Raw genomic sequence first — 26,756 nt, 5'->3', positions numbered from 1 at the left:
AGTGCCAGCATCGGGGCTAATTGGATACCACCATTAGATATTAGTTATTGCAGAACCACTGGAAAACAGGATTTTGGTTACCTACCGGTAAATCCTTTTCTCGTAGTCCGTAGAGGATGCTGGGGTCCACATTAGTACCATGAGGTATAGATGGGTCCACTAGGAGCAATTGGCACTCTAAGAGTTTGAGAGTGTGGGCTGGCTCCTCCCGCTATGCCCCTCCTACCAGACTCAGTTGAGAAACTGTGCCCGAGGAGACTGACATCTTCGAGAGAAGGATTTAACACAGATAGTGGTGAGATTCATACCAGCTCACACATACAAGGCACATCAAGCTAGCTTAGCTTGAAAACTCAGCAACTGCTGAAACAGTACTTACTAAGTAACAATGCTGCACATCACTAAACAAAGTCGTACTGAACCAGATAACAGTTGCAGGAAAACAAAGCGCTGGGTGGGCGCCCAGCATCCTCTACGGACTATGAGAAAAGGATTTACCGGTAGGTAACCAAAATCCTATTTTCTCTTACATCCTAGAGGATGCTGGGGTCCACATTAGTACCATGGGGATGTACCAAAGCTCCCAGAACGGGAAGGAGAGCGCGGAGGCTCCTGCAGAATTAACTGACTGAACTTCACATCATCAGAGGCCAAAGTATCGAACTTGTAAAACTTTGCAAACGTGTTCGACCCAGACCAAGTTGCAGCTTGGCAAAGTTGCAATGCCGAGACACCCCGGGAAGCCGCCCAGGAAGACCCCACCTTACGAGCAGAGTGGGCCTTAACAGATTTTGGACACGCAGTCCTGCCGTAGAGTAAGCGTGCTGGATAGTGAACCGAATCCAGCGAGAAATAGTCTGCTTAGAAGCAAGACACCCAATCTTCTTGGTATCATATAGGACAAACAGAGAGTCCGACTTTCTGTGATGAGAAGTACTCTTCACATATATCTTCAGAGCCCTTACAACATCCAAGGACTTTGATGTAATTGAGGAGTCAGTAGCTACTGGCACCACAATAGGTTGGTTGATATGAAATGCCAACTGCTGACGTGTCCGGAGTTCAGCTCTATATTCGTAGAAGATCAAGTAAGGACTTTTACAGGACAAAGCCCCTAATTCTGACACACGTCAAGCAGAAGCTAAGGCCAACAACGTGACCGCCTTCCAAGTAAGAAATTTGACCTCAACCTCCTGTAGAGGTTCAAATCAATCTGACTGGAGAAACTGCAACACCACGTTAAGGTCCCAAGGCAGTACAAAGGGAGGATGGATGTGCAGAACTCCCTTCAAAAAAAGTCTGAACGTCAGGGAGGGCAGCCAATTGTTTCTGGAAGAAGATGGAGAGGGCCGAAATCTGGACCTTCACAGATCCCAACCTCAGGCCCATATCCACACCTGGGGAATTTTACAAAGACAAAAGAATCCAACTAGATTAGGTGCACTCCGTCCCTGTCAATTTTATTGTTTAAAATACAATTTATTGAGTATGCTTAAAATCACAAATGAACATATGACCTTTATCTGAAAGCCTGTAAGGCTATTAATATTTATATCTTTTCAGCCTCTAGGGCTGAGTAAAGCAGAGTATCAAAGAAAAAAAAATTGTAAAAAGAAAAAAATGTGCCAAAATTAATGTGAAGAACTAATGTGTAAATAAATAAAACATTAAAATTATATTCTGTATCTCGTTCTCTCGTGTGGATATATGACTATAGACTTCTTCTGATATGGAATTGAAGCCCTCACTGTCAAATACTTTTAGTGTCTGGAGCCAAATATTTACATACAGAGTGTAAATTGAAACATTTGTTTCCATCAGTAGCTGTTGTATGTAAGCATGTGTCATCGAGTGTGTCTATATTGTAGGGAGTTTTATTGGCACATCTGTGAAAAGGTCAGCTATATTTATTGACATATAATAATGCAATAATATGACAATGCTATCTTACAAAGAGCAGACAGTAATTCATGTGTATATTGCAAGGCTTGTTCTGAGATAGGTTTAAGGCTGTTACTTGTTGAATACTTAGTGCTCTTGCTGTTAAATACTTCAAGTCTACAGAATCAGATGGTTACATTCATGGTGTATAAACGATACATTTGTTACCATGTTTGTTTCAGCAATTATTATGTGTAAACATGTGTCATAAGGTGTACCTTTTTTAATAGGGAGTTTTAACTCTCCTTTTTATTTGTACCTTTATGTAAAAAAAGGATAGTTTTATTTATTGACACATAATAATATCTTTTAGGGACCAACCAGTAGCTCCCGTGTGTGTGTATAACACGAGCCACAATTAATGGTGGTAAAATTCCTTTAAACGCTGGTCAAAGACCCTGATCCTGTAGTTTCACAGATGCCAACACAATATGCATTCCCTTTATAAGCATTACCCTCAACTACACACTCTTTACACATCTGCTCCTCTATCTCTGTTTGTCATATGCTAACATAACAGATAGGCTCGACAGTGCTTCAACACCTATGATACATATACTAATATACGATATATAATTTTCAATTGTTGTTTTACAGGCTTCTATTAACTATGAGGAAGCCCTGAGGAAGCTTTAGACAAGCAGAATGTGCATGGGTAGCGCTGTATCCGTTCTAGGATAAAATTATCTAATAGACTTATCTGATAGTGTGACAGACTTAAATTTGGATAATACCATCGTAATTACTGGTAGCAATGATAACTGGAGCATTCAGTATTATCGCACTAACTGAAAATACAGCTCCGACGACACCGGCACTGGTGTGAGTGGGGACGCCCACCCATACCTGACCACATAATTAGGAGTGAAATCCTGGCCTTTGGCGACAGACGAATGCTCTGGTGCATGTGAAGATGAGATCCTGACCACTTGTCCAGGAGATCCAGTTGGAAGGCCCGAGCATGGAACTTCCCGTATTGGAGAGCCTCATAAGAGGCCACCATCTTTCCCAATAGGGGAATGCAGTGATGAACTGACACCTGGGCTGGCTTCAGGACATCCCGGACCATTGTTTGTATCACCAACGCCTTTTCCTGCGGAAGAAACACCCTCTGCACTTCTGTGTCGAAGATCATCCCCAGAAAAGACAACCTCTGGGTCGGTTCCAAATGTGACTTTGGGAGATTCAGAATCCAACCGTGGACTCTGAGTAGGTGCGTTGTGAGAACAATGGACTGCAACAGCTTCTCCTTGGACAAAGCCTTTATCAGCAGATCGTCCAGATATGGAATGATGTTCACCCCTTGTTTGCGGAGGAGAACCATCATCTCTGCCATCACCTTGGTGAACACCCTCGGTGCTGTTGAGAGGCTGAATGGCAGGGCCTGGAACTGGAAATGACAGTCCAACAATGCGAAATGGAGATAACCCTGATGCGGCAGCCAAATCGGAAATGTGGAGGTACGCATCCTTGATATCCAGGGATACCAGGAATTCCCCCTCTTCCAGACCTGATATCACCGCCCTGAGAGACTCCATCTTGAACTTGAACTCCTTTAGAAAGGGGTTCAGTGATTTTAGGTTCAGAATGGGCCTGACCGAACCATCCGGTTTCGGTACCACGAAAAGTGGTAGTAACCTGTGGTTTGTAAATGAGGAGGAACTGGTACAATGACCTGTGCTTCCACCAACTTCTGGACGGCTTCCTGTAGTACAATTCTGTCTGCCAGTAGAACTGGCAAGCCTGATTTGAAAAATCGGTGAGGAGGGAAATTTTGAAATTCCAGCCTGTATCCCTGGGATCACCCAGGGATCCAGGCCGGACGATACCCACACGTGACTGAACTGTCTGAGTCTCGCCCCCACGGGCCCCACCTCCAGGCCGCGCAGTCCACCATCATGCGGAGGACTTTGGCGTACCTGAAGCAGGCTTTTGTTCCTGGGAACCTGAAGCAGCAGGTTTCTTGGATTTAACTCGACCTCCCCTAAAGAAGGTATTGGACGGTTTGGCCTTTTTAGGCTTGTTAGGCAGAAAGGACTGAGATGCTGATGAAGAGAAGCATTTCTTTGGAGCAGGAGCAGCTGAGGGAAGAAACGGAGACTTACCCCGCTGTAGCCGTGGATATCCACGCATCCAAAGAGAGCCTAACCTGTGTAGGGTAGGGACTCCACACTTTTCCTGGATTCCACGTCTGCAGACCACTGTCGCAGCCACAGTCCCCGACGAGCTGAAACAGACATGGAAGAGACCCCCACAGCCATGGAACCAAGGTCTTTCATGGATTCTACCATAAAGCCACCTGAATCGTGAATGTTACGCAAAAACAATTCAACATCCCCTCTATCCATCGTATCCAAATCCTCTAGTAAGGTAGCCAACCACTTTACTATAGCCCTTACAATCCATGCACTAGCAATAGTGGGACGTAATATGTTCCCTGAAGCTGTGTACATTGATTTAAGTTTATTAAGTGTATTAGCAATTTTTATATCAGCCGGCTCCTTTAAGGCAGTAGATCCTGGAACAGGTAAAACCACCTGTTTTGAGCGTCAACAATAGGAGGGTTTTCCCATTTTTTCCTATCCTCCTCAGGGAAAGGAAACGCCACCTGGACCCTTTAGGGATCTGGAATTTTTTTCTCCGGGTTTACCCATGCTTTCTCAAATATAGCATTCAATTCCTTTGACGCAGGGAAGGTTAACGAGGCTTTTTTATTTTCAGTGAAAAAAGCCTCCTCAACCTGCTCAGGTGTGGTATTATTTAACACATCCCTGATAGCCTCTATCATTAATTGCACCCCCTTTGCAAGAGAGGCAAATCGGTATCCGTGTCATCTTGTGTGATGTTAACAAGCGCACGTTTTTGGGGGTATATAGCGGGGCGTCCTGAGGTACCAGAATCGGGCCATACTGCCATGGAGTTCTGTAATACCTGGGTTGCAGACTCATTACTCGCAACCCTGTCAGAAATCTGAGTAATCCAAGATTTGAGAGAGGAAAACTATTCAGGTTCCCTTGCTGGAATATTTGCTAAACCAGTGCTATCCTGATTACATGGAATGGGATCATCCTGGGAGGACATATCTTCCACAGCATATGACACAGTGTCCCTGGACATAGCTAAAGGAGACCACCAAACACTCCACACACAGGTGAGGGCAGACAGAGTCCAAAGAATGGCAAGAGAGACACAGAGATTGGAGCCAACCCACACACAGCGCTTTTACCAAAGGGAGACCCCTTGTCAGCGCTGACTGTGCACCTTAATAGGATACACAGTCATATTGCAGCCCCCTCCCTTTCTACAACCCCCTGGTACCGTTTACAGATAGCTGGAATTGCTGTGGAGGGACCTTCTTTCCTGGTCAGAGCTGTGCAGGCAGGAAAATGGTGCTGAAATGCTACTGGGTCCGCTCTGAGGAGAAGCGCCGCCCCCAAAATGGCGCTGTCTCCCCGCTTTTCTTCTGCTTATACTGGCCTGAGGATTTAGTGCTGGCTGAGATCCTGGGACCCCGACAGGCTTCTGGACCAGTGTAGGGTGTAGCGCTGGCTCAGGGCGCCCCTCACAGCGCCGCACCATGTACCGCTGAGCCATCCCCGGAGCGCAGTTAATAATGCGCTCCTACCCTGTTGCCGCCATCTTCACACCGACCCCCCGCTTGCTGGGGGGGGGGGGTCGGTGTCTCACTCGCAACCAATTCTTCAGCTCTGCAATGGGGTGGCGGCATGCTGCTGGGGCGAGCGGTCCGCTGTGGCGGAGAACGATCAGACCCCTCTGGAGCTCAGTGTCCAGTCAGCGGAGACAGTGGCTCAGACGCCACAGGGCGGACACTGCTCCGTTCCTCGCTGCAGGAAGGCTGTTGCCAGCAGCCTCCCTGTAAAAAAACAAACTCTAAAACAACATTTTACTAGGAAAACTCAGAAGAGCTCCCCTAGCTGTGACTGGCTCCTCCGGGCACATTTTCTAAACTGAGTCTGGTAGGAGGGGCATAGAGGGAGGAGCCAGCCCACACTCTCAAACTCTTTAAGTGCCAATGGCTCCTAGTGGACCAGTCTATACCCCATGGTACTAATGTGGACCCCACCTCCTCTAGGACGTAAGAGAAAGCCAAATATAATTTTGCCATAACACAGTTTTAGTGTTTCAATTGTTCCAATCAAATTATTAGTGCATGTGCAGAATGTAAAAGGAGATGGCTAACCTTGTAAGTCAGAGACTTTGATCGTCATGTCATAAGAACCAGTGAGCAGGTAGTGAGCTCCCGGGGAGAAGCGGACAGAGCGCACATCGCTAGAGTGTGGTTGATAACTCTGCACCATTCGGCCTCCTCTAATGTCATACAGCATGCAACTTGAGTCTTCCTGTCCTGTGGCAAGCAGCCTCCCACTAGGATCCACTGCCACTGATGCCACTGGACTACCTGGAAGAGTGGAAACAAACTATTAAGTAGTGATCTGAATATCATAGAGCAAAGATAGGAAACAATATTATATGTAAGCATTAAAACAAAAAACAAACACTTCTATTCTGCTGACTGTGTAGGATGACACAGAGAGATAAGTAGTCTTATAAGGAACATTACTAACACAGAAGAAGACAAGATGCAGCAAGAGATAGATACGTGCTGCCAAGGCAAGAGTCTTTAAAGGAGAATATATTACAGAAGAAGAAGAGAAGGAAAGAAGACAAGGAAAGAGGACAAATCAGGGAGAGAATCAGTGACAGAGACTTATAGATCATGCAGAAGGTGGTAAACATGGATGCACAAAAAAAACAACTACTGGAGGTGGGAGTGAGAAGAGCTAACCAGTGGGAAGGAGAGGCAGTGGCTGTTGGCAGAACTGGAGGCAATGTGGATTCCATGACATATAGATAAGTATGTGTGGGGGGTGGGGATTGTGGCTGAAGGCTTTCAAGGTGAAGAGTTTGAAATTAATTCTATAGGGGACAGGGGGTTAGATTGGGATCCGGTATCTAGGTCGACAGGTCAAAAGGTCGACATGAGTGTTTCACAATTTTTTTATTTTTTTTAACCTTTTCATACTTAACGATCCACATGGACTACGATTGGAACGGTAACCTGTGCCGAGCGAAGCAAGGCACCTTGCCCGAAGCATGGCGAGCAAACCGAGCCATGCGAGGGTACACGGTGCACTAATTGGAATTTCCCGGTCACTCTACGAAGAAAACGACACCAAAAAACCCATGTCAATCTTTTGGCCTGTCGACCTAGACCATGTCGACCTAGTTACTATCTACCTTCCATACCACACCCGGTTAGATGTATTATACCTGCATGTATTGTGCAGGTATAACGTTTCCTGCTCCACCTCTTTACCAAGGCGACACAGGAAGCTACACCGATAAGATGTATTAAAATCTTGTCTGCCGGAGTGAGGGAGTGAAAACTCCACTTTTAGGAGATCCCAGGCAGAGCACACAGCACATCAGCCTAGTGCTGATGCGCTTATGTGTCTCCCCCGGCCAGCTCCTCTGGGCACGCACTTGATCTCACTATTATTGCGAGATATCCTGTACAGCCCCAGAACTGTCCCTGCTGTGGTGAATGGGCAACGATACCTGCAGCTGTCAAAATCGATAGCTGCAGGTGTCAGACTGGTCAATGCAACCGACTGTTCATACATTGCCCTGCATATCAGTTAGGAATGTTTTAGACAGCCCTCTACTTATCGACCCTTCATACATCTACGTCAGGGACCCCTATGTACTAAGCCTTGGAGAGAGACAAAGTGGACAGAGATAAATTACCAGCCAATCAGCTCCTAACTGCCATGTCACAGGCTGTGACAGGAGCTGGTTGGTTGCAACTTTATCGCCAGGCTTAGGGATCTATTTACTAAGCCTTGGATGGAGATAAAGTGGACGGAGATAAAGTACCAAGCAGCCAGCTCCTAACTGTAATTTTTAAAACCCAGCCAGTGACATGCCAATTAGGAGATGATTGGATGGTATTTAATCTCCATCTACTTTATCTCCATCTAAGTCTTTGTAAATAGACCCCTTAGTTCATAGACCCCAGGGAGCCAGTGTAGAGAATGGTAGAGAGTGGAAGCTGATGGAAAAATGACAAACGAGAAAATTAAGTTGAGCAACATTGAGAATCAACTTATGTAGAAATAGCATGATGAGATGGATATCAGAGAAGAGGAATTTTCAATAGTCAAGACGAAAGATAACAAGAGGGTTAATTACATTTTTGGCTGTGTTCAATATGAGATAGGCTCTGATCCTGGAGATGTTACAAAATATGGAAGCAACATGACTGGAAAGGAGCTGAATGTTGAAATTGAAGGAAATGTAAGAGTCAAGGATGAGGCTCAGACAGCCAACTTCTGGGCCTGAGGAGAGGTTAGTGGTACGAAACGGGTAGGGAGAGGAGGGGAGATGACAGGAACTTGGATGATGTATTTGAGTAAGTGCTGGGACACCCAAGGGGAGATAGCAGGTAGAGAGGTAGCAGTAGAAAAGTCATTCCGTGTCAAATAAACACAAGCTCAGATTTTGTTCAGATTTGGTATATGGAGAATATAGATGTAGTCTAAGAAAAATACCAAATTGTATTTAAATATCTCTGTCAAAAACGCACAACCAGCATATTTTCAAATCGCCATAGCAACTCTCCTGATTAAGCTTGAGAGATGGGAGTGGTGTCATTTTACTGTGTCTTTTATGTCCTTTCCTATTGATATACAATACAATAGGCTTTGGGAGGAAACATTTTTTTCAAATTCAAACTGAATTTTTCGATCATGATTATTTCAAAAAGTGCGTCGACAAAAAAATTCAGGAAATTATGTTAACTGCTTGTCAAATTTTAAAAGTGGGAGGATAATCAGTCAATAGCTAAAAATTATTTAAAAGCAACGTAGTTTATTCAAAAAAGGGTGTATTACAAGTACTAATAGGTAATAACCAATTTGATGGCTTCATTAGTTTAATTAGAAGTTGAATAGAAAAATTGTATTTAGTCAGTCAACAATGTTAGCTGAAGATAGTTTGACAATGCCTCAGTGGTTTTTAAAGTGTCATCAGGAGACATGACAAATTATCCAGCTGGAGTTATAGGGTTGACTTTGCATAAGACATCTATTAAAGGTATCTATAGTACATCAGGCTTTCTTGGATAGAAGTATGATGGTGAAGGTCCAGCTAGATGAAGGAAGTTCACTTTTAACTCGTCTTCATCTTAATTCTTGTCCATCACATAAGCAAGCCACAATTTCTTGTTATATTCAATGGATATATAGCCATTTTTTTGTGTCAACTGGAGGTTGTATAGAGATTTTGTAACGAATACTGTAGATGATGATGTAGCCTTAGAACAGGTTTTTACAGATATATTTAATGTACTTGAATCAACAGGTATAAAAGCATGATACTGTTGTGTTACCTGAATAGTTACTGAGTAGTTGATACAATCATTCAAAAATGTTTCAGACTCAATATATTCTTCTTGCGTTGTGAACGTCAAATTAATTCCAGATATATTTTCTACTGTCTATTCATAAAGTTATATAGCTGTTGTGCAGAACAAGAAATGGTGGCTTGCTTATGTGATGGACAAGACTGAAGATGAAGACAAATTAAAAGTGACCTTCCTTCATCCAGCTGGACCTTCACCATCATTCTCCAATGAGGCAGCGCCACACACATGCTGGGTTGCCCCCAGCATGCGAGGAGATGGACACAGATCTTGCTGTGGTAAGCAAGATCTGCGTCCATCTCTGAAGGTGCATACACACGATGCAATGTTTTCTTACGATTTTGACTACATAGTGAAAATCGGAAGAAAAGTTAGCACATGTTGCACCGTGTGTACCCAGCTTGCGATACCGATGCATGATCCCGTGGCGTCGGTATCGCAAAAAAAAAAAAAAATAGACTGTGCAGGCAAGGCAATTTTGACTATATTGTGTACAATCTAGTACACAGTATAGTCAAAATCACACATAATCAAAATCGCAAGAAAAGACAGTCAAAATAGGTGGTTCTGGGCTCTGGGGAGTTCAAGGAAAATCGCAAAGTCAAAATCGGAACTTAGTCAATATCTCACCGTGTGTATGCACCTTAAGTCTATTAATTCCCTCCGAACCAACGTCCAGTAAATATTTGGGTATCTCAACTGTTATGGTGCCCACACACGGTACGATTCTCGCATGCTATTTGATCTTTTTAGTTCAAATAGCATTGCGTCTAGTTCAAATAATACTGTGTGTATTGTCCCTTGCGATGCAATGCGCGCTCCCGTCTAGTTCATATCTCAAGGCAAAATAGTATGTGCAGGCAGGTATTTTTGTACTACATTGCATAAGGAGAGTTATGGTAGACTTACCATGGTTAACTCTCTTTCTGCGATGTACACTGGGTTCCACAGGGAAAACATCAGGGGTGTAGAGCGGGATCTTGATCCAGAGGCACCATAAGGTAAAGGTTTGACTGTCCCAGGATGCATTGGGGCCTCCCCTATAACCCCACCTCCAGGCACTGAGAGCTCAGTTTCGTTAACCAGTCCAATGCAGGAGCACGTAAAAGAGAAGGCAGATGTTAGTCACATAGAACCACAAGCTCACGACAGGAGAGGGTACCAGCGGCTAATACCATACAACCCAAAGAAGCTAGGTGCGTCAGGGTGGGCGCCCTGTGGAACCCAGTATACCTCGCAGAAAGAGTTAACCATGGTAAGTCTACCATAACTCTCCTTTTCTGCAGCGCAGTACACTGTGTTCCACAGGGAAAACATTGGGGATATCCTAAAGCAGTTCATCAAGGGAGGGGACGCGCCATAGCGTGTAAGAGAACCCAACGTCCAAAGGAAGCATCCTGGGAGGCGGAAGTATCAAAGGCATAGAACCTAATGAACATGTTCACTGAGGACCACGTAGCCGCCTTGCACAATTGTTCTGGGGACGCGCCACTGCGGGCCGCCCAAGAAGGTCCAACAGACCGAGTACAATGGGCTTTAATAGCAGCAGGAGCTGGGAGTCCAGCCTGCGCTTAGGCTTGTGCAATCACCATTCTAATCCATCTGGCCAAGGTTTGCTTATTCGCAGGCCAGCCATGTTTGTGAAAACCAAATAGTACAAAAAGGGAATCTGACCTCCTGATAGAGGCAGTCCTCTCCACATATACACGGACAGCCCTTACCACATCCATAAAACGTTCTTTGGGAGACAAATCCGAAGGGACAAAGGCCGGTACTACAATCTCTTGGTTAAAGTGAAAAGATGACACCACCTTAGGCAAATAACCGGGGCGAGTTTGTAGAACCGCCCCGTCCCGGTGGAATATGAGAAAAGGTGGATGACAGGAAAAAGCGCCTAAGTCCGACACCCGTCTTGCAGAGGCAATAGCCAGCAAGAACAGGACCTTGACAGTGAGCCATTTCAGGTCGACCAATTCAAGAGGTTCAAATGGAGACTCTTGCAGAGCATTCAGCACAACAGACAAATCCCAAGGAGCCGCAGGAGGGACATAGGGAGGATGAATCCGAATAACGCCCTGAACGAACGTCTGAACATCAGGAATAGAGGCAATTTTTCTCTTAAACCAAACCGACAAGGCAGATATATGAATCTTGAGGGAGGCCAGACGAAGACCTAAGTCAATGTCTCTCTGCAGTACAGCCAGACTTCTGGAAGTTCTGAATCCATGGACATCATAATTCTTCTCAGCACACCAGGTAAAGTAAGAAATCCAAACCCTGTAATAAATCCGGGCAGAGGCCGGTTTGCGGGCTTTCAGCATCGTTTGAATAACCGCCTCTGAAAACCCTTTGGCTCTCAGGAGTGGATCTTCAAGAGCCACGTCGTCAAAGCCAGTCTGGCCAGGTCTGGGTAGAGACAAGGGCCCTGTATGAGGAGGTCTGGTCATTGAGGAAGTAGAAGGGGATGCCCCATCGACAGACCCTGCAGGTCTGAGAACCAATGCCTTCTGGGCCATGCTGAAGCGACTAGAAGCATCATTCCTCCTTCCTGTTTGAACTTCCGTAGAACTCTGGGCAGGAGTGACACTGGAAGGAACACGTAAGGCAGTCAAAAGTTCCATGGAATCGCCAGTGCGTCCACGAATGCTGCTTGATGATCTCTTGTCCTTGATCCGAAGACCAGAACCTTGTGATTGTGTTGAGACGCCATGAGGTCTACGTCCGGTAGACCCCACCTGTCCACGAGGAGATGAAAGACTTCCGGATGAAGACTCCACTCTCCAGCGTGTACGTCCTGGCAACTGAGATAGTCCGCTTCCCAGTTCAGGACACCTGGAATGAACATTACCTATATACTTGGCAGATGGCGTTCTGCCCAACAAAGGATTTTTGACACTTCCTTCATAGCCATGTGGCTTCGAGTGCCGCCTTCATGGTTTATGTATGCCACTGTAGTGCCGTTCTCTGACCATACTTGAACCGGTCTGTTCCGTATCAGAGGCAGGGCAAGTGATAATGCATTGAACACCGCCCTCAGCTCTAGGATGTTTATAGGAAGGAGTGATTCTTCCTTGGGCCACCGACCCTGATAACTCCCCATCCCCTCAGACTGGCATCAGTCGTCTGGATGACCCATTTGGGGATCCAAAAGGGACGACACTCTGCTCAATTGCTGGTCCTGGAGCCACCAGGTCTGCGACAAATGAACCTCCGGAGTCAAAAAGATCATTTGGGATCTGATCCGATGAGGCAGGCCATCCCACTTGGCAAGAATTAATCATTGCAGGGGGCGGGAATGAAATTGAGCGTACTCCACCATGTCGAACGTCGACACCATCAGGCTGAACTTGCATCACCGAATGAATCGACACTCTGGGGTGACAGATGAAGTGTCTTATCCTGTCTTGGATTTTCAGGACCTTGTCTGGAGACAGGAACAGTCTCTGACTGTGTGTGTCCAGAAGTGCCCCTAGGTGCACCATACTCTGAGCTGGGACCAGCGAGGACTTCTTCCAATTGATCAGCCATTCGTGGGCTTGTAAGCAACTAGTAGTGGTAGTGACTGTCGCCAATAGCAAACTGCAGGAACTGCTGATGCGATATGGCAATAGGAATATGCAGATAAGCATCGTGTATATCCAGGGATATCATGTAATCTCCAGGTTCCATCGCAAGCACAATAGAGCGCAACGTTCCCATACGAAACTTGGCTACCCCCACAATTTGTTCAGTGACTTGAGGTTGAGTATAGGCCAAAAAGACCCATTGGGTTTCTGCACCAGAAACAGGGTCGAATAATAGCCTCTGCCACGCTGGGACTGAGGTACCGGTAAAACCACTACTGTACTCAGGAGGGAACCTACCACTGTTTGTAGAGACTGTGCCTTCAACGGATCCGAAGGGAGTACAATAGTGCAGAATTGGTTAGGGGGACGTCTATTGAATGAGATAGCTTACCCGTGAGGGACAACCAAGCGTCTGAAGTGGTCTTTAACCAGACCTGGGCGAACTGTAGAAGTCGGCCCCCACCCAGAGGGAGGCCCGCCCCGTCATGCAGCAGGCTTGTCTTGTTTCGAAGTAGACTGAAAGGCTACCCAGGACTGTTTCGTCTTGGGCTTGGTGGTCTTGGGAGCACAAGATTGTCTGGTGTAAGACTGACCCTTGGCTTTCCCTTGAGGTCGAAAGGAACGAAAAATGGTAGTCTTCACCTTCTGTGTAGAAGGATTAGTAGGAGGAAGAAAAGCAGTCTTAGCAGCTGCTAATCCAGACACTATTTTATTCAGGTCCTCTCCAAATAAAATGTCCCCAGTCAAGGGGAGTACCTCTAAGGTCTTCTTGGAGTCTAAACCCACTTTCCACGACCTTAACCACAGTATGCGGCGAGCCAGGACAGACGTGGATGACGCTTTGCCTGAATGTAATAGTCGCGGTGCATATCTGAGACAGGCATTGTCTGGCTTTGTCAGAAATATCCTCAGGCAGCTCTTCTTCCAACGCCTGAACCCACGCCTCAATACCTTTTGCGGCCCAAAAGGTAGCTATGGTGGGTCTATGAATGGCCCCTGCAAGGGAATAAATAGATTTCAGGCATCCCTCCACACGCTTATCTGTCTGTTTCTTCAGGGAGGTGACAGTGGTGACAGGCCGAGTAGACGACACCGGCGGTGGATTTTCCCACTTACTACATAACTCTGCAGGGAGAGGATAGCGAGCCGAAGCCCGATTAGGGAGAAGGAATTACCTGGGGTAATACAGTTTTAACCACCTTCTGTTGTTTAAACATTATCAGTTTTCTTGGCCACTGTAGTGGAATTCTCATTCTCAGTGATCTGTAGGATCTGCTTAAGAGCATCCAATAGGGCAGGGACATCAGCCTGTAAGGTAGAATCCTCGTCAGTAACACATGATTCAGAGTCTGACATGACCGTACGCTCCCCCTCCTCATCAGATGAAACATCAGAGAGGTTAGTGGATTGTGAGGAGGAAGCAGCCCGTTTAGAGGACCAGTGACAGGAGAGTGACCTGGAGTAGATTTCTATCTAACCAAAGACTGATTCAAATGCTGCAGCTGGGTATACAAATTTTCCGCCCAAGGCAGTTTTACCACAGGAACAACTTGTGGCAGCAGTGGCACCGGAGGTCCCATAGGGGGGCTAAACGGTCCACCAGAGTCCCCAGGAGGATAGTGAACATAGCCTAGGGTGGCTCCATTGTAGGTACAGGAGCTGCCGGCTGACTGGGAGGTGTATGACATTTAGAACACATACCAACACACGATACTTTCCCCTCAGGTAAACCTCTGGAGCATACCTTGCAAAATAAAAATATTCATGCGCAATTAATGCAGTAATGATATTACTAACCACAATGGATATAAATTGTAATAATCGATCTATTAAAAGTCGTTTTAGAGAACATAGGTGTAACATTATTAATAAATCTATTAAACATAGTGTCTCTAGACACTTTGTTAGATATCATAATGGGGACCCTAAGGGGTTGTCCCTAATGGTGGTCGAACAGTTCTGTCATACTAGGAGGGGTGGGAATAGATTTCGACAGTTATGTATTGGTGAGTCCACATGGATTTTTAAATTAGATACTTTGAGTCCTGAAGGGCTTAATGAGGCTATTGATTATACCTGTTTAGATTAGTGGATATAGGAAAGAATGCTGGCAAAGAGTTAATACTGGGAGTATCAATATGTTCACTATGCTATTATGTTAATTTTGCCATAATGATCATATTGTGATTATTACAATTTATATCCATTGTGGTTAGTAATATCATTACTGCATTAATTGCGCATTAATATTTTGATTTTAAGTATAGTTTTTATTATGGGTATGTTCCTGTATATTTATGGATAGATATCAACTGTTTAGTAAGCACATGGAACTTGCTTTTGAACAGTATTGTCAATATATGTATAGTCAGACCGTAGTACACTGATGTCTTTAATTACAATCAAGGCGGTCCTTATGGGGAGTTAAATAAGGGCTAAGATGGAGTGAGCCCTATAGTCTTGAGGAAGTCCCGAGTTGTGACGGGACGAAACGCGTTGACGTCATCTCCCCGCTCTGAACTACACACTGACGGTAACATCAGCACAAGCGCTATTGCCAGTTTCCATCACCTGCGTCTGGTGCCGGCGTATTCTCGGAGAGGCATTCGGAGTCTTTATATCCGCTTGTGAGGACAGCGGCACCTGGAGCGTCCGTACCCACCCGCCAGGACAGAGAATCTTCCTGCACCACAAATAGTGCCGGCGGCGGACGCCGTGGCTGCACGCCACAAGGATATCTCCCTGCACAACTGCACTGTATATCTGGACAATCCGGCTGGTTCGGGTAAATATAATTACAGCAGCATTCCTCTGCACTGGGACGCCAGTAGCAGGAGGATTGGAGATACTATATATCATTTCTTTAGGCAATAGCAACTGTTGCATTTTCTCATGCACCATATGTTACAGACCAGGCATGTCTGTTTAGCACTTCATAAGACACTTTGTTGCCATCTATCTGATATTGCGTAAGGACACTGCTACTATCTAACTAATAGTGTCAAAAGACATTTTAGAGTGTTTCCTTCAATGTGTTTGAGCATACTAAACTATCTCTGGTATTTTATGTTATACAGATGTAGCCACCTTTATCTTGAGTGGCCGCGGCGGTTGTCCCGTTCGACCATACGCAGCGTACTGTGGCGTAGCGAGGCGCGCCTAGCCACAGAGAGGCTATCTAATCGCACGGAGACAGACATTTGACGTTTGGCGTTACCTTTACGTGTAATACCTGCGATCAGCCACCAGATGTCGCTTTTTACAATCACCACTGCGCATGCGTGTGGTCTCCCGTAAAATACAATACTGACATACATAATAAGGACTACTTTACTAAGGCGTCTCATTACGCTGCATACAGCAAATACTGTACTCATTACGCTGCATTATTTAATACAGTACTGTACAGTATATACAGTACGACACCGACGCAAATACAGTAGTACAGCATACAATATATGATCCATCTACAATACTTTATGAATACTGTATGTGAGCGTGCAAGTCCCGCAGACAAAACACAGTACTGTAAAACTAGTAGTGTACACTGTCGCAAATGGATGTGTGTTACAAGTTCACTATTGCCTCTCAAGATTAGGAATTTTCTACAGTGTTATCGTCCTAATCCCGTAGCCATTACAGCATAATCAAAACCAACGGATTTATACATTTGTCTGCGGCGAAGTGGTGAAGTGTTTCGCTTCCTATACTCAGAGTCCAGGGTTCGATTCCTTAAGTACTGTACGAATGCATGTTACTGTAGTTTTTTTCAGACACTTTATTATTTTTTTTATTCACATACTGCAAACCAGGGCATACAGTAGCTGCATGAGCGGTTCTATGCGATCGAGTCCGGTGTACCATAATGTGCAGGTTCTATGCAGGTTAAGGTACTATGCTCCGTACACAGTACACATACAATTCTGTAGCTGGGCAGACTGAATAGAAATGGCTACCACCTATGACTCCTTGCCCCACAGAGGCCCTAGGCTACGGAGCAAGTAATAGTCCAGATTGTACAGACTATGGGGCAATGCTGAATGAGCGTCACAATCCCCTAGCTAAAATACACAGTATGCATATTATGGTACACCGGACTCGATGACATACTGTAGCACACTGGCAAAATGGCCGCCGCCCCTGAACCCTTGTGCAGGTTATGGGGCAATGCTGAAGGAGCGTCACAATCCCCTAGCCAAAATACACAGGGGAGGGATAAGCTACTGTAGGATTGCATACAGTATTACGGTACACCGGACTCAATCGCATAGCACACTGTCAAAACGACCACTACCCATGAACCCCCACCTCCTGAACCCCCACCTCGTGGCAGGCAGCAGTTGGGTATGGAATGAGAAATGGCATAAGCTGTGCAGGCTACGGGGCGATGCTGAAGGAGCGTCACAATCCCCTAGCCAAAATACACAGAGATACTGTAAGCGAGGTCTATGCACATTACAGTACTGTACGTTACACCGGGCTCGGTCGCATAGCAAACTGACAAAACACAAGTTTTACAGTACATACAGTAAAGCAGGCCAAAGCTGCAGGAGAGTTTCTACTGTAAAGGTTCTATGCACCGTACGGTAATGTACACATACCTGTACAATTCTATAGCAGGGCAGACTCAATTGAAATGGCTACCGCCTGTGACTCCTACAGTAGCTCCTAGGAGGCACTCAGCTATGGAGCAAATAACAGCACAGATTTTGCAGGCTACGGGGCAATGCTGAAGGAGCGTCACAATCCCCTAGCTACAATACACAGGGGTGATAGAGATAATCGAGTGGCTGGAGGGGGGTCCCCTGGATTTAAGGGGCCCCCACTCCTCCAGGGTACTCCGGCCAGGTGTGACTAGTTGGGTATTTAATTCCATGGCCGCAGGGACCTGTATAAAAGTCTCCCCCGGCTGTGCCAGCGAACGAGGAGACGCAGCTCACCCATAGCATAGGGACGGTCACGTACAGGTACTACAGGTACAGCAGCCATGCTTATGCTCAATGAGCGATCCAGACGTCGTGCGTCTCAGACGTCGTGCGTCTCAGGCGTCGTGCGTTCCAGGCATTCAACGTACAGTACTGTAGTTACTGTACTTTGTGACAGTTTCCCTTAGTTTTACATATGCCCTTTCTTTGACCACAGTATTTTCCACTGTCTTGCCCTACGCCCTTCCCTCCTGGGAGCCTTCACAGGTCTTATGCTATACACAAATACCGAAGATGCACAGTCCGTCAGAATACACTCATTTCATTCACGCTGTTTGGGTGCATTTAGCGTAAAGAATCGCTCCTGCAGATGTACTTTGATTTATGTGAAACCTGTGTGCATCCTTCCATTGACTGTCTTACAATGGAAATAAAATAATACAGTGCATTATTACAGAAAAAAAAAAAAAAAAAAAAAAGAAAGAAAGCACATCATGTCTCGAACCCTGGACCCCCAGTGAGGGAGGTGGGAGCCTTCACCCCTAGCCCACGACGCCTCATGAGAGATTTCTAATTTCATGTGTGAAAGTACTGCAAACAGCGCCCGGCCCTCGCCCCATTGCTGTTGGTTTATGCCTTAGAGGACTCGGACGCTCGCATTTGTAAAGCACGGTGTTTTCCTCCGCCTCCTGCTAGCCTGTTGCCCTTCCCCCATGGGAGCCTGCACAGATCATGCAGTAGACAGGGAGGGAATGCAGGTCATGTGCAATACACAAACGCCCACTGTAGTACTATTTTGCTCACTTACAGTACCGTACTGTAGGTTGCATTTAGCGTAAAGAATCGCTCCTGCAGATGTACTTTGATTTATGTGAAACCTGTGTGCATCCTTCCATTGGATGTACTGTATTGGAGAGAAAAAAAAAAATGTTAAAGTGAATGTCACGGGAACACATTAAAAATAAGGTTGGCACTTCCTTCCCATTGGTGTTGGTTTACAGTATGCCGTAGTGTACTCGGACGCTCATGTAATTGCATTTCAAAGGCACAGTATTTTCCATCGTCTCCCCCCTACCCCCATCGCCCTTCCCCCCTGGGGGCCTGCACAGGGAAGGAAATTCAGGTCCTGTGCAATGCACAAACGCTGAAGATCTACAGTACTGTTTTGCTTAGTTGGTAGCGCCAGAATACACTCATTTCATTCACGCTGTTTGGGTGCATTTAGCGTAAAGAATCGCTCCTGCAGATGTACTTTGATTTATGTGAAACCTGTGTGCATCCTTCCATTGGATGTACTGTATTGGAGAGAAAAAAAAAAATGTTAAAGTGAATGTCACGGGAACACATTAAAAATAAGGTTGGCACTTCCTTCCCATTGGTGTTGGTTTACAGTATGCCGTAGTGTACTCGGACGCTCATGTAATTGCATTTCAAAGGCACAGTATTTTCCATCGTCTCCCCCCTACCCCCATCGCCCTTCCCCCCTGGGGGCCTGCACAGGGAAGGAAATTCAGGTCCTGTGCAATGCACAAACGCTGAAGATCTACAGTACTGTTTTGCTTAGTTGGTAGCGCCAGAATACACTCATTTCATTCACGCTGTTTGGGTGCATTTAGCGTAAAGAATCGCTCCTGCAGATGTACTTTGATTTATGTGAAACCTGTGTGCATCCTTCCATTGACTGTCTTACAATGGAAATAAAATAATACAGTGCATTATTACAGAAAAAAAAAAAAAAAAAAAAAAAAAGAAAGAAAGCACATCATGTCTCGAACCCTGGACCCCCAGTGAGGGAGGTGGGAGCCTTCACCCCTAGCCCACGACGCCTCATGAGAGATTTCTAATTTCATGTGTGAAAGTACTGCAAACAGCGCCCGGCCCTCGCCCCATTGCTGTTGGTTTATGCCTTAGAGGACTCGGACGCTCGCATTTGTAAAGCACGGTGTTTTCCTCCGCCTCCTGCTAGTCCTCCATTCCCATTATGCATTAGCGAACTCAGACGCTCATATATTTTATATTTTAAAAAGCACGGTGTTTATACATTGTACTGTACATTATTCCTTTTACACAATTACTGTAGTTGCGTCTCCATACACATACAGTACTGTACTCCATACTTTTTCCACCGCTTCCCGTTACGCCTACAGTATTGCCAGAGCTGTAGATCAATCCGCCGCTATACTGTACGATCGAAAGTACTGGATTAGTGGAGCATTAGCCACACAGTGGTGGAGATGTGTAATGCATGATGAGTATCTAGATCGTCTCAACGCGCCTGCCTGTGATTAAACTCAGCTATCGCCTTAGCGTGGCTAAACGCCCGTCTCGGCGGAGAAACAGTCAAGATAAAGTTGGCTACATCTGTATGTGTGTTGTTATTAAAGCTCTGCTAGAATTTTATGAAAGTAAGTTCCATGTGTGCTAATTTGAGTAAAAGCAGACACACAATTGTAACAATTAATTTATATATCCAATCAGCACATCAAGCGCAATCACACTAGCTTTTTTCTGTTTTTTATATCCTTGAGGATTTTGCCAGTCCTTTAGTGTGTGCAGCTGGTATACTGATAATTAGTAATTTTACTATATTTGCGCCAGGAGTTGGAGTGTTTATCACTCCAAAAAATCTTTTTTTTATGTGGGGCACACTAGCTCTGTGCTGGGCGTTCCCCTTGCATGTCAGAGAAACTGATCGTAGATGTGCTAAATTTAGCACATCTACGATCAGGTCCGAATCACCCTGATCAGATTTATCAGGGTGATAACAAGGACCCTGTATTAGTAGATCTGGACGTTGAGTGAGCAGAAGTGGAGCATCCATCGACATTCTCTGCAGATCTGTGTACCAATGCCTTCTGGGCCAAGCCGGAGCTATTAGAATCACGGCACCCTGTGCTTCTTTTATTTTCCCCACCACCCTGGTAGCAGGATGATCGGAGGAAATAGATACGCCAGATGAAAATCCCAATTTCATTGACAAGGCGTCCAGAAAGATCGCTTTCGCACTTTGTTGTTCAGACAGGACGCCATGAGATCTATCTCTGGCAAACCCCACTTGTCTGCCAGAGTCTGAAAGACTTCAGGGTATAGAGCCCATTCGCTTGCTTAAATAGCGTGTCGACTGAGATAGTCCGCTTCCCAGTTTAGGACTCCCGGAACGAATACTGCGGACAATGCTGGAAGATGGAGTTTTGCCCGCTTTAGTATGTGACTTACCTCCTTCATTGCTGTTTGGCTGCGCGCTCATCCCTGATGGTTGAGGTACGCCCCTGCCGTTAAATTGTCCGAGCGGATCTGGACTGGTCTTCCTTGAAGAGTGTCCTTTTCCTGAATCATTGCCATGTATATGGCCCGAAGTTCTAACAGATTTATTGGCAGGCGACTTTCTTCTGTGGTACACTGTCCCTGGAATCATAATCTTCCGGACACTGCTCCCCAGCCCTGAAGACTGGCATCTGTCGTCAGGATCCACCATCTGATATCAAAAAGGTTCTCCCTTTGTCTAGATGGGATGTCTGTAGCCACCAGGCTGATGACTTTCTTACCTTGTGTGAAAGTACCATAGTCTGTTTCTTTATTGTCTGATGTATTCCAATCCATCTGGCCAGAATCAGACGCTGCCGAGGTCTTGAGTGGAATTGTTCATACTCCACCATGTCGATTGTTGACACCATCAAACCCATCAGTCGCATAGCTGCGTGGATTGATATTGTTTGACTGTGTAAAAACTCCTGAGTACTTGACTGTACTTTGAATATCTTGTTCCGAGGTAATCAATTTTCTGCAGACTTGAATTCAGTACAGCCCCACAGTGAGTCATCCGTTATGACGGAACTAGAGATGACTTTGCCCAATTTATGAACCACCCGTGCCTCTGCAGACAAGTCATTGTCTGTTGGAGATGGCACAGAAGCTTTTCCTGTGATTGTGCCAGGATAAAAAAGGTGGTCGAGGCATGGCAATTTTCTTATCCCCTTCTTGCGGAGATAAGCTGCCATAATCATCATAATTTTGGTACATACTCTGGGGGCTGTGGCTAACCCAAAGGGTAAGGTCTGGAACTGAAAATGTTGCTGGAAAATGGTGAACCTTGAGATAACACTGATGGAACAGTGCTATAGGAAGCTGTAGGTAAGCATCCTGACTATCCAGAGAAACCATGTAATCTCCTGGCTTCATGCAAAAACTATGGAGCGCTATGTCTCCATGTGAACCGTGGTACCCAAACTTATCTGTTTAGGATTTTGAGAATGGGGGTGAAAAGATCCTTCTGAACCCAAACCCGGTTGGAGTAAAAACCCTGTCCCTATTGTGCAGGGGTTACTGGAATGACTATTCCTGACAAAAGCAATTTCTGAACTGCTTCTTGGAAACCCCTGTCCTTCGCCTCTACCCAAGACAGACTGGAACAGAAAAACCTTCGAGGAGGATGCTTCTAGAAGGGAAGGCATAACCTAGAGATACCGCTTCTTGCACCCAGGCATCTCTTTGTAGACTACTACCAGATCTGCGCAAACTGAAATAGTCAGCCCCCTATCCTTTTGAGGTCCCCCAGAAGGAGACCCGCACCATCATGCTGATGGCTTATCCTCTGGTTTGGAAGCTGGCCCTCTGGTTGCCTTTGCTTCTTAGCCTTACCAAACTTATTGTATTGGGGCTGTTACGTTCCTTTATGACCGACAAGGCCGAAACCGGACCCCTAGGTTTGGGGTCATATGTGGAAGGAAACGTGACCTTCTTGGAGTCCGTTTCTGACTCCAGAATATCTGTTAACTCCTTCCCAAACAGAAACTTTCAGCCAAAGGCAAAGTTTCCAGAACATTCTTTGATTCTGAATCAGCTTTCCATGTATGTAAGTAAAACTGCTCTATGAGTAGCTATTGTTAATGCTGATGCCCTAGAACACAGGTTCTCAAACTCGGTCCTCAGGACCCCACACGGTGCATATTTTGCAGGTCTCCTCACAGAATCACAAGTGAAATAATTAGCGCCACCTGTGGACGTTTTGAAATGTGTCAGTGAGTAATTAATACACCTGTGCACCTGCTGGGTTACCTGCAAAACATGCACTGTGTGGGGTCCTGAGGACCGAGTTTGAGAACCACTGCCCTAGAACATTAGTGTCCATATGAGCTATATGGGATTCATATTCCCTTGCAGGCACTGAAAACCTGTCTTCCAGTACCTCAGCCCAGTGTACCCACAGCACCTGGTATTCCAAGGTGGTCTCCCATCCAAGAACTAACCAGGCCCAACACTGCTTAGCTTCCAAGATCTAGTGAGATTGGGTCTATCCAGTGTGGTGTGGTTATAGATTGCAAGGTGAAGTCATGGCTGGCCTTACGACTGCCCCAGAGAGATAACATGGTTTTCAGAAAACCATCCCTCTTCTAACTTTGACGGCAAAGGCCATATAGGTTTTCGCACTACCAATGATATGCATATCTACTTTAGGAGGCACTTCCTATTTTTAAACAGTCCCCAGCTGGAAAAGGATATTTGGAATCCCATTTACTGGGAACCTATATTCCTTATTGGGTATAGCCCAAACCTTTTCTATGATTTCCATCAGCTGCTGGGGTCCTCCATGAGGAGGCCCTATTTTTTGGGACGTTTAAACATAGGTACCTTATTTTTAACATAGGCTCTGCTGATCCTCTGAGGACAGAAAGGCCTTTATTGCTCTCATTAATTCAGCTATATTCCTGAGCTGATACCCTCTACCTGTTCTTTGTATGTCGAACTAGAGTATGTAGAGCTTTCATCGTCTGATGAATCATCATGTGTAGCCTGTGCAGTTGATGATTTATTTACACTCGGTTTATCAGCTTATTTTATTGGAGACATATTAACTTAATTTAGTCTATTGATCCACCTCTATTAATGGCCAGATTAGCTGGTAATGCATTTTTATAGTTTAAGGTATTGCATGCATAGTAATAGGATTTATGGATGTGATTTGTTGTGTATATATTTTTAAATAATTGATTTTTTATTATTCTAATTCGTGTTGGAATAGGCACTTTTTTGTGCAAATTATATATTAAAAAAAAAAATTCTAGTCGCATATGTTTTCACTCATTTTATAAAACCTGTTTATAAATAGGCAGGGTGAATATTTGATTGTTTTATTGGAGAAGCTGTTGGGGATACCGTAGGTAGAGAGCTGCATGTATGGGTTAATAGAGAATCCTATTCCTGGTATTGACGCTGTAGGAAATAACCTTTCAGCTATACTGGACAAGGTCTGTGCAAACATCGCCCAAGGGGGATCTATCTGTACTTGACGTAGATCAGGGATCTGCCTTGCATTATACTGAACAGCAAACCATTTTACACATAACCCATCCTGTACCAGATCAGAGAGGAAGACACAGTTTTTGCAAGACAACATGAGTGTTGGTGTTACTGTAAGTGTACTCTCGTCAGCTTTGCCACTCTTAGACATGATAAATAATCAGTGTACTACACAATTTGTGATTGTAACCATTTTATCGTTCTAAAGTGAAATCTGACCCTTACCCATGTACCCGGCATTGAGGATCAGAAGACCAACTGACAAACATATATAAAAGTCAGCAATCACACTAGCAGTCAGTCACATGTTATATATTAGTCATATGAGCACATACTAAACTATAAACACATTTTAAAGTACAGTTGTGCTCATAAGTTTACATACCCTAGCAGAATTTGTGATTTTCTGGCCATTTGTCAGAGAATATGAATGATAACTCACAGACTTTTCTTTCACTCATGGTTAGATGGTGCATCTTGAAACAACCACACCACTTTTTTTCAGAGAGTCCTGTATTTCAGCTAGTTATTTGTGGATTTTTCTTTGCATCCCGAACAATTTTCCTGGCAGTTGTGGCTGAAATTTTTGTTGGTCTACCTGACCGTGATTTGGCTTCCACAGAATCCCTCATTTTTCACTTCTTAATTAGAGTTTGAACACTGCTGATTGGCATTCTCAATTGCTTGGATATCTTTTTATATCCCTTTCCTGTTTTATACAGTTCAATTACCTTTTCCCGCAGATCCTTGGACAATTCCTTTGCTTTCCCCATGACTCAGAATCCAGACACGTCAGTGCAGCACTGGATGAAAGATGCAAGGGTCTTTCAGGAGTCCAGAAACTCACTGACCTTTTATACACACACACTGATTACAAGCAAACAGATCACACGTGAGGATGGTTACCTTTAGTAGCCATTCAAACCCTTTTGTGTCAACTTGTGTGCATGTTATCAAGCCAAAATATCCAGGGTATGTAAACTTTTGATCAGGGTCATTTGGGTAGTTTCTGTTGTCATTATGATTTAAAAAGAGTAAACACAGTTGTTTGACAATAAATGGCTTCACCCAACCACTAACCATGAGTGAAAGAAAAGTTTGTGAGTTATCATTCATATTCTCTGACAAATGTCCAGAAAATCACAAATTCTGCTAGGGTATGTAAACTTATGAGCACAACTATATGTAGGAGTATATATTACTGAATTCTGTTTTATACAGATCTTAACGTATTCAGACGCAATGCGAAGAAAACCACAGTAATGTACACAGACTCATATGCAATAGGCACTTAAATGGAACTATTCATTCTGACAAAAGTAGATAGGAATTTAGTGCTGTATAACCCATACTCAGTAGAGTGGGATACAGGGAGACTCACCTCACTTCCAAGATCGATCAATACGTTAGCGAACGCTGAGTGGATCCAGAAGCTACTAGTGTACACCGCCGCTCCGGGAACTTTTAGTGAACACAGACGCACTGTGCATACAGACGCACCTGCCATACAGACACCTGTATTGCGACCGGATCTCCTCGCGGTAGCGCTTAGTGAACACAGACTCAGCAGCCTATGCTGCGATTAAGACCCCCTGTGGTAGCGTCTGAGACGGAAGTGAGGCAACAGTTCATGGCGGGAACAAACACAAAATTGGGCGCTAATGTTTGAATAAAAATGCTAGCCGCACGTTCCTGGGGCCTGGTTCGTAAGCCACCAATTAATTAACAAGACAAAACGATTTGAAACAGCGCTTAGCATTTAATTAAAACTTTTTTTAATTAATTATATTGCTATAAAATTGAATAAAAATACAAATGAAAATAAAAGAATTATATGATTATACAATTACCGGCCGGATTTCTTGTTTTATACAATCAATACATGAAACAATTAATATGTATAAAATGCATAACTGTTATACACAGTGAGAAATTCTCTCCTGTAAATATATATTTGTGCACAAACGGGTGTACTCCACTAATTAAGAGAACACTACTTTAGTAACAGTTAGGACTTGGCAGGCATCCCTGCGCTGTAGATTGCCTAATACTGTCCGTTTAATTAAAGAAAAGGATTTGGTGAATTGCTACCTTGATTATTAAATCGTTGCAGGCTTTCCTGAAAACGCAGATGACAACACAATGTTTGGACAGGTGTTATACACTTTGTCCTTCCTTTAGGCAACAAAATATGATGGCAGTCTCTGTATTGAGCTGATATTATGATCCTCCCTTTAGCCCCAGGTGCCGCACCAACCTCTATGTTGTAATATTTAAATAAGCCGGCCGGCTGTAACTCACTTGTTTCTTATGTGAAGAAACAAGTGAGTTACAGCCGGCCGGCTTATTTAAATATTCCAGGAACCGCCTGCTGCCTTAATACATCTATTGTCTCAGTACCCGGTTGTCCGGACCCCAGTGCTAAGGGGGAATAAGGAGGGCTCTCCTACATCTGAGCAAAGACCACATTACAACATAGAGGTTGGTGCGGCACCTGGGGCTAAAGGGAGGATCATAATATCAGCTCAATACAAACAGCTGTGAGATATGTCGTTGTACTGATATATGGACATCCTGTCACTT

At 44.8% G+C, this 26,756-nt stretch overlaps 1 protein-coding gene and 1 pseudogene across 4 annotated transcripts in view; both read right to left on the bottom strand.

Moving 5' to 3' along the window:
- WDR47 (WD repeat domain 47) overlaps nt 1–26,756 on the bottom strand; it is a 207,650-nt gene that overhangs the window by 5,766 nt on the left and 175,128 nt on the right. For all 4 annotated transcript variants that reach the window (XM_063940149.1, XM_063940146.1, XM_063940148.1 and 1 more), the window contains one exon: nt 6,143–6,361. In XM_063940149.1, coding sequence (XP_063796219.1) covers nt 6,143–6,361 — 219 coding nt within the window. The remainder of the gene's footprint in view (nt 1–6,142; nt 6,362–26,756) is intronic.
- LOC134962000 (5S ribosomal RNA) lies at nt 23,074–23,192 on the bottom strand (annotated as a pseudogene).

This window comes from Pseudophryne corroboree, chromosome 9 (genome assembly GCF_028390025.1).
Source record: "Pseudophryne corroboree isolate aPseCor3 chromosome 9, aPseCor3.hap2, whole genome shotgun sequence".
NCBI lineage: Eukaryota > Metazoa > Chordata > Amphibia > Anura > Myobatrachidae > Pseudophryne > Pseudophryne corroboree.
The sequence above is the reverse complement of the archived record's forward strand: the minus strand, read 5'-3'. Positions and strand labels throughout refer to the sequence as shown.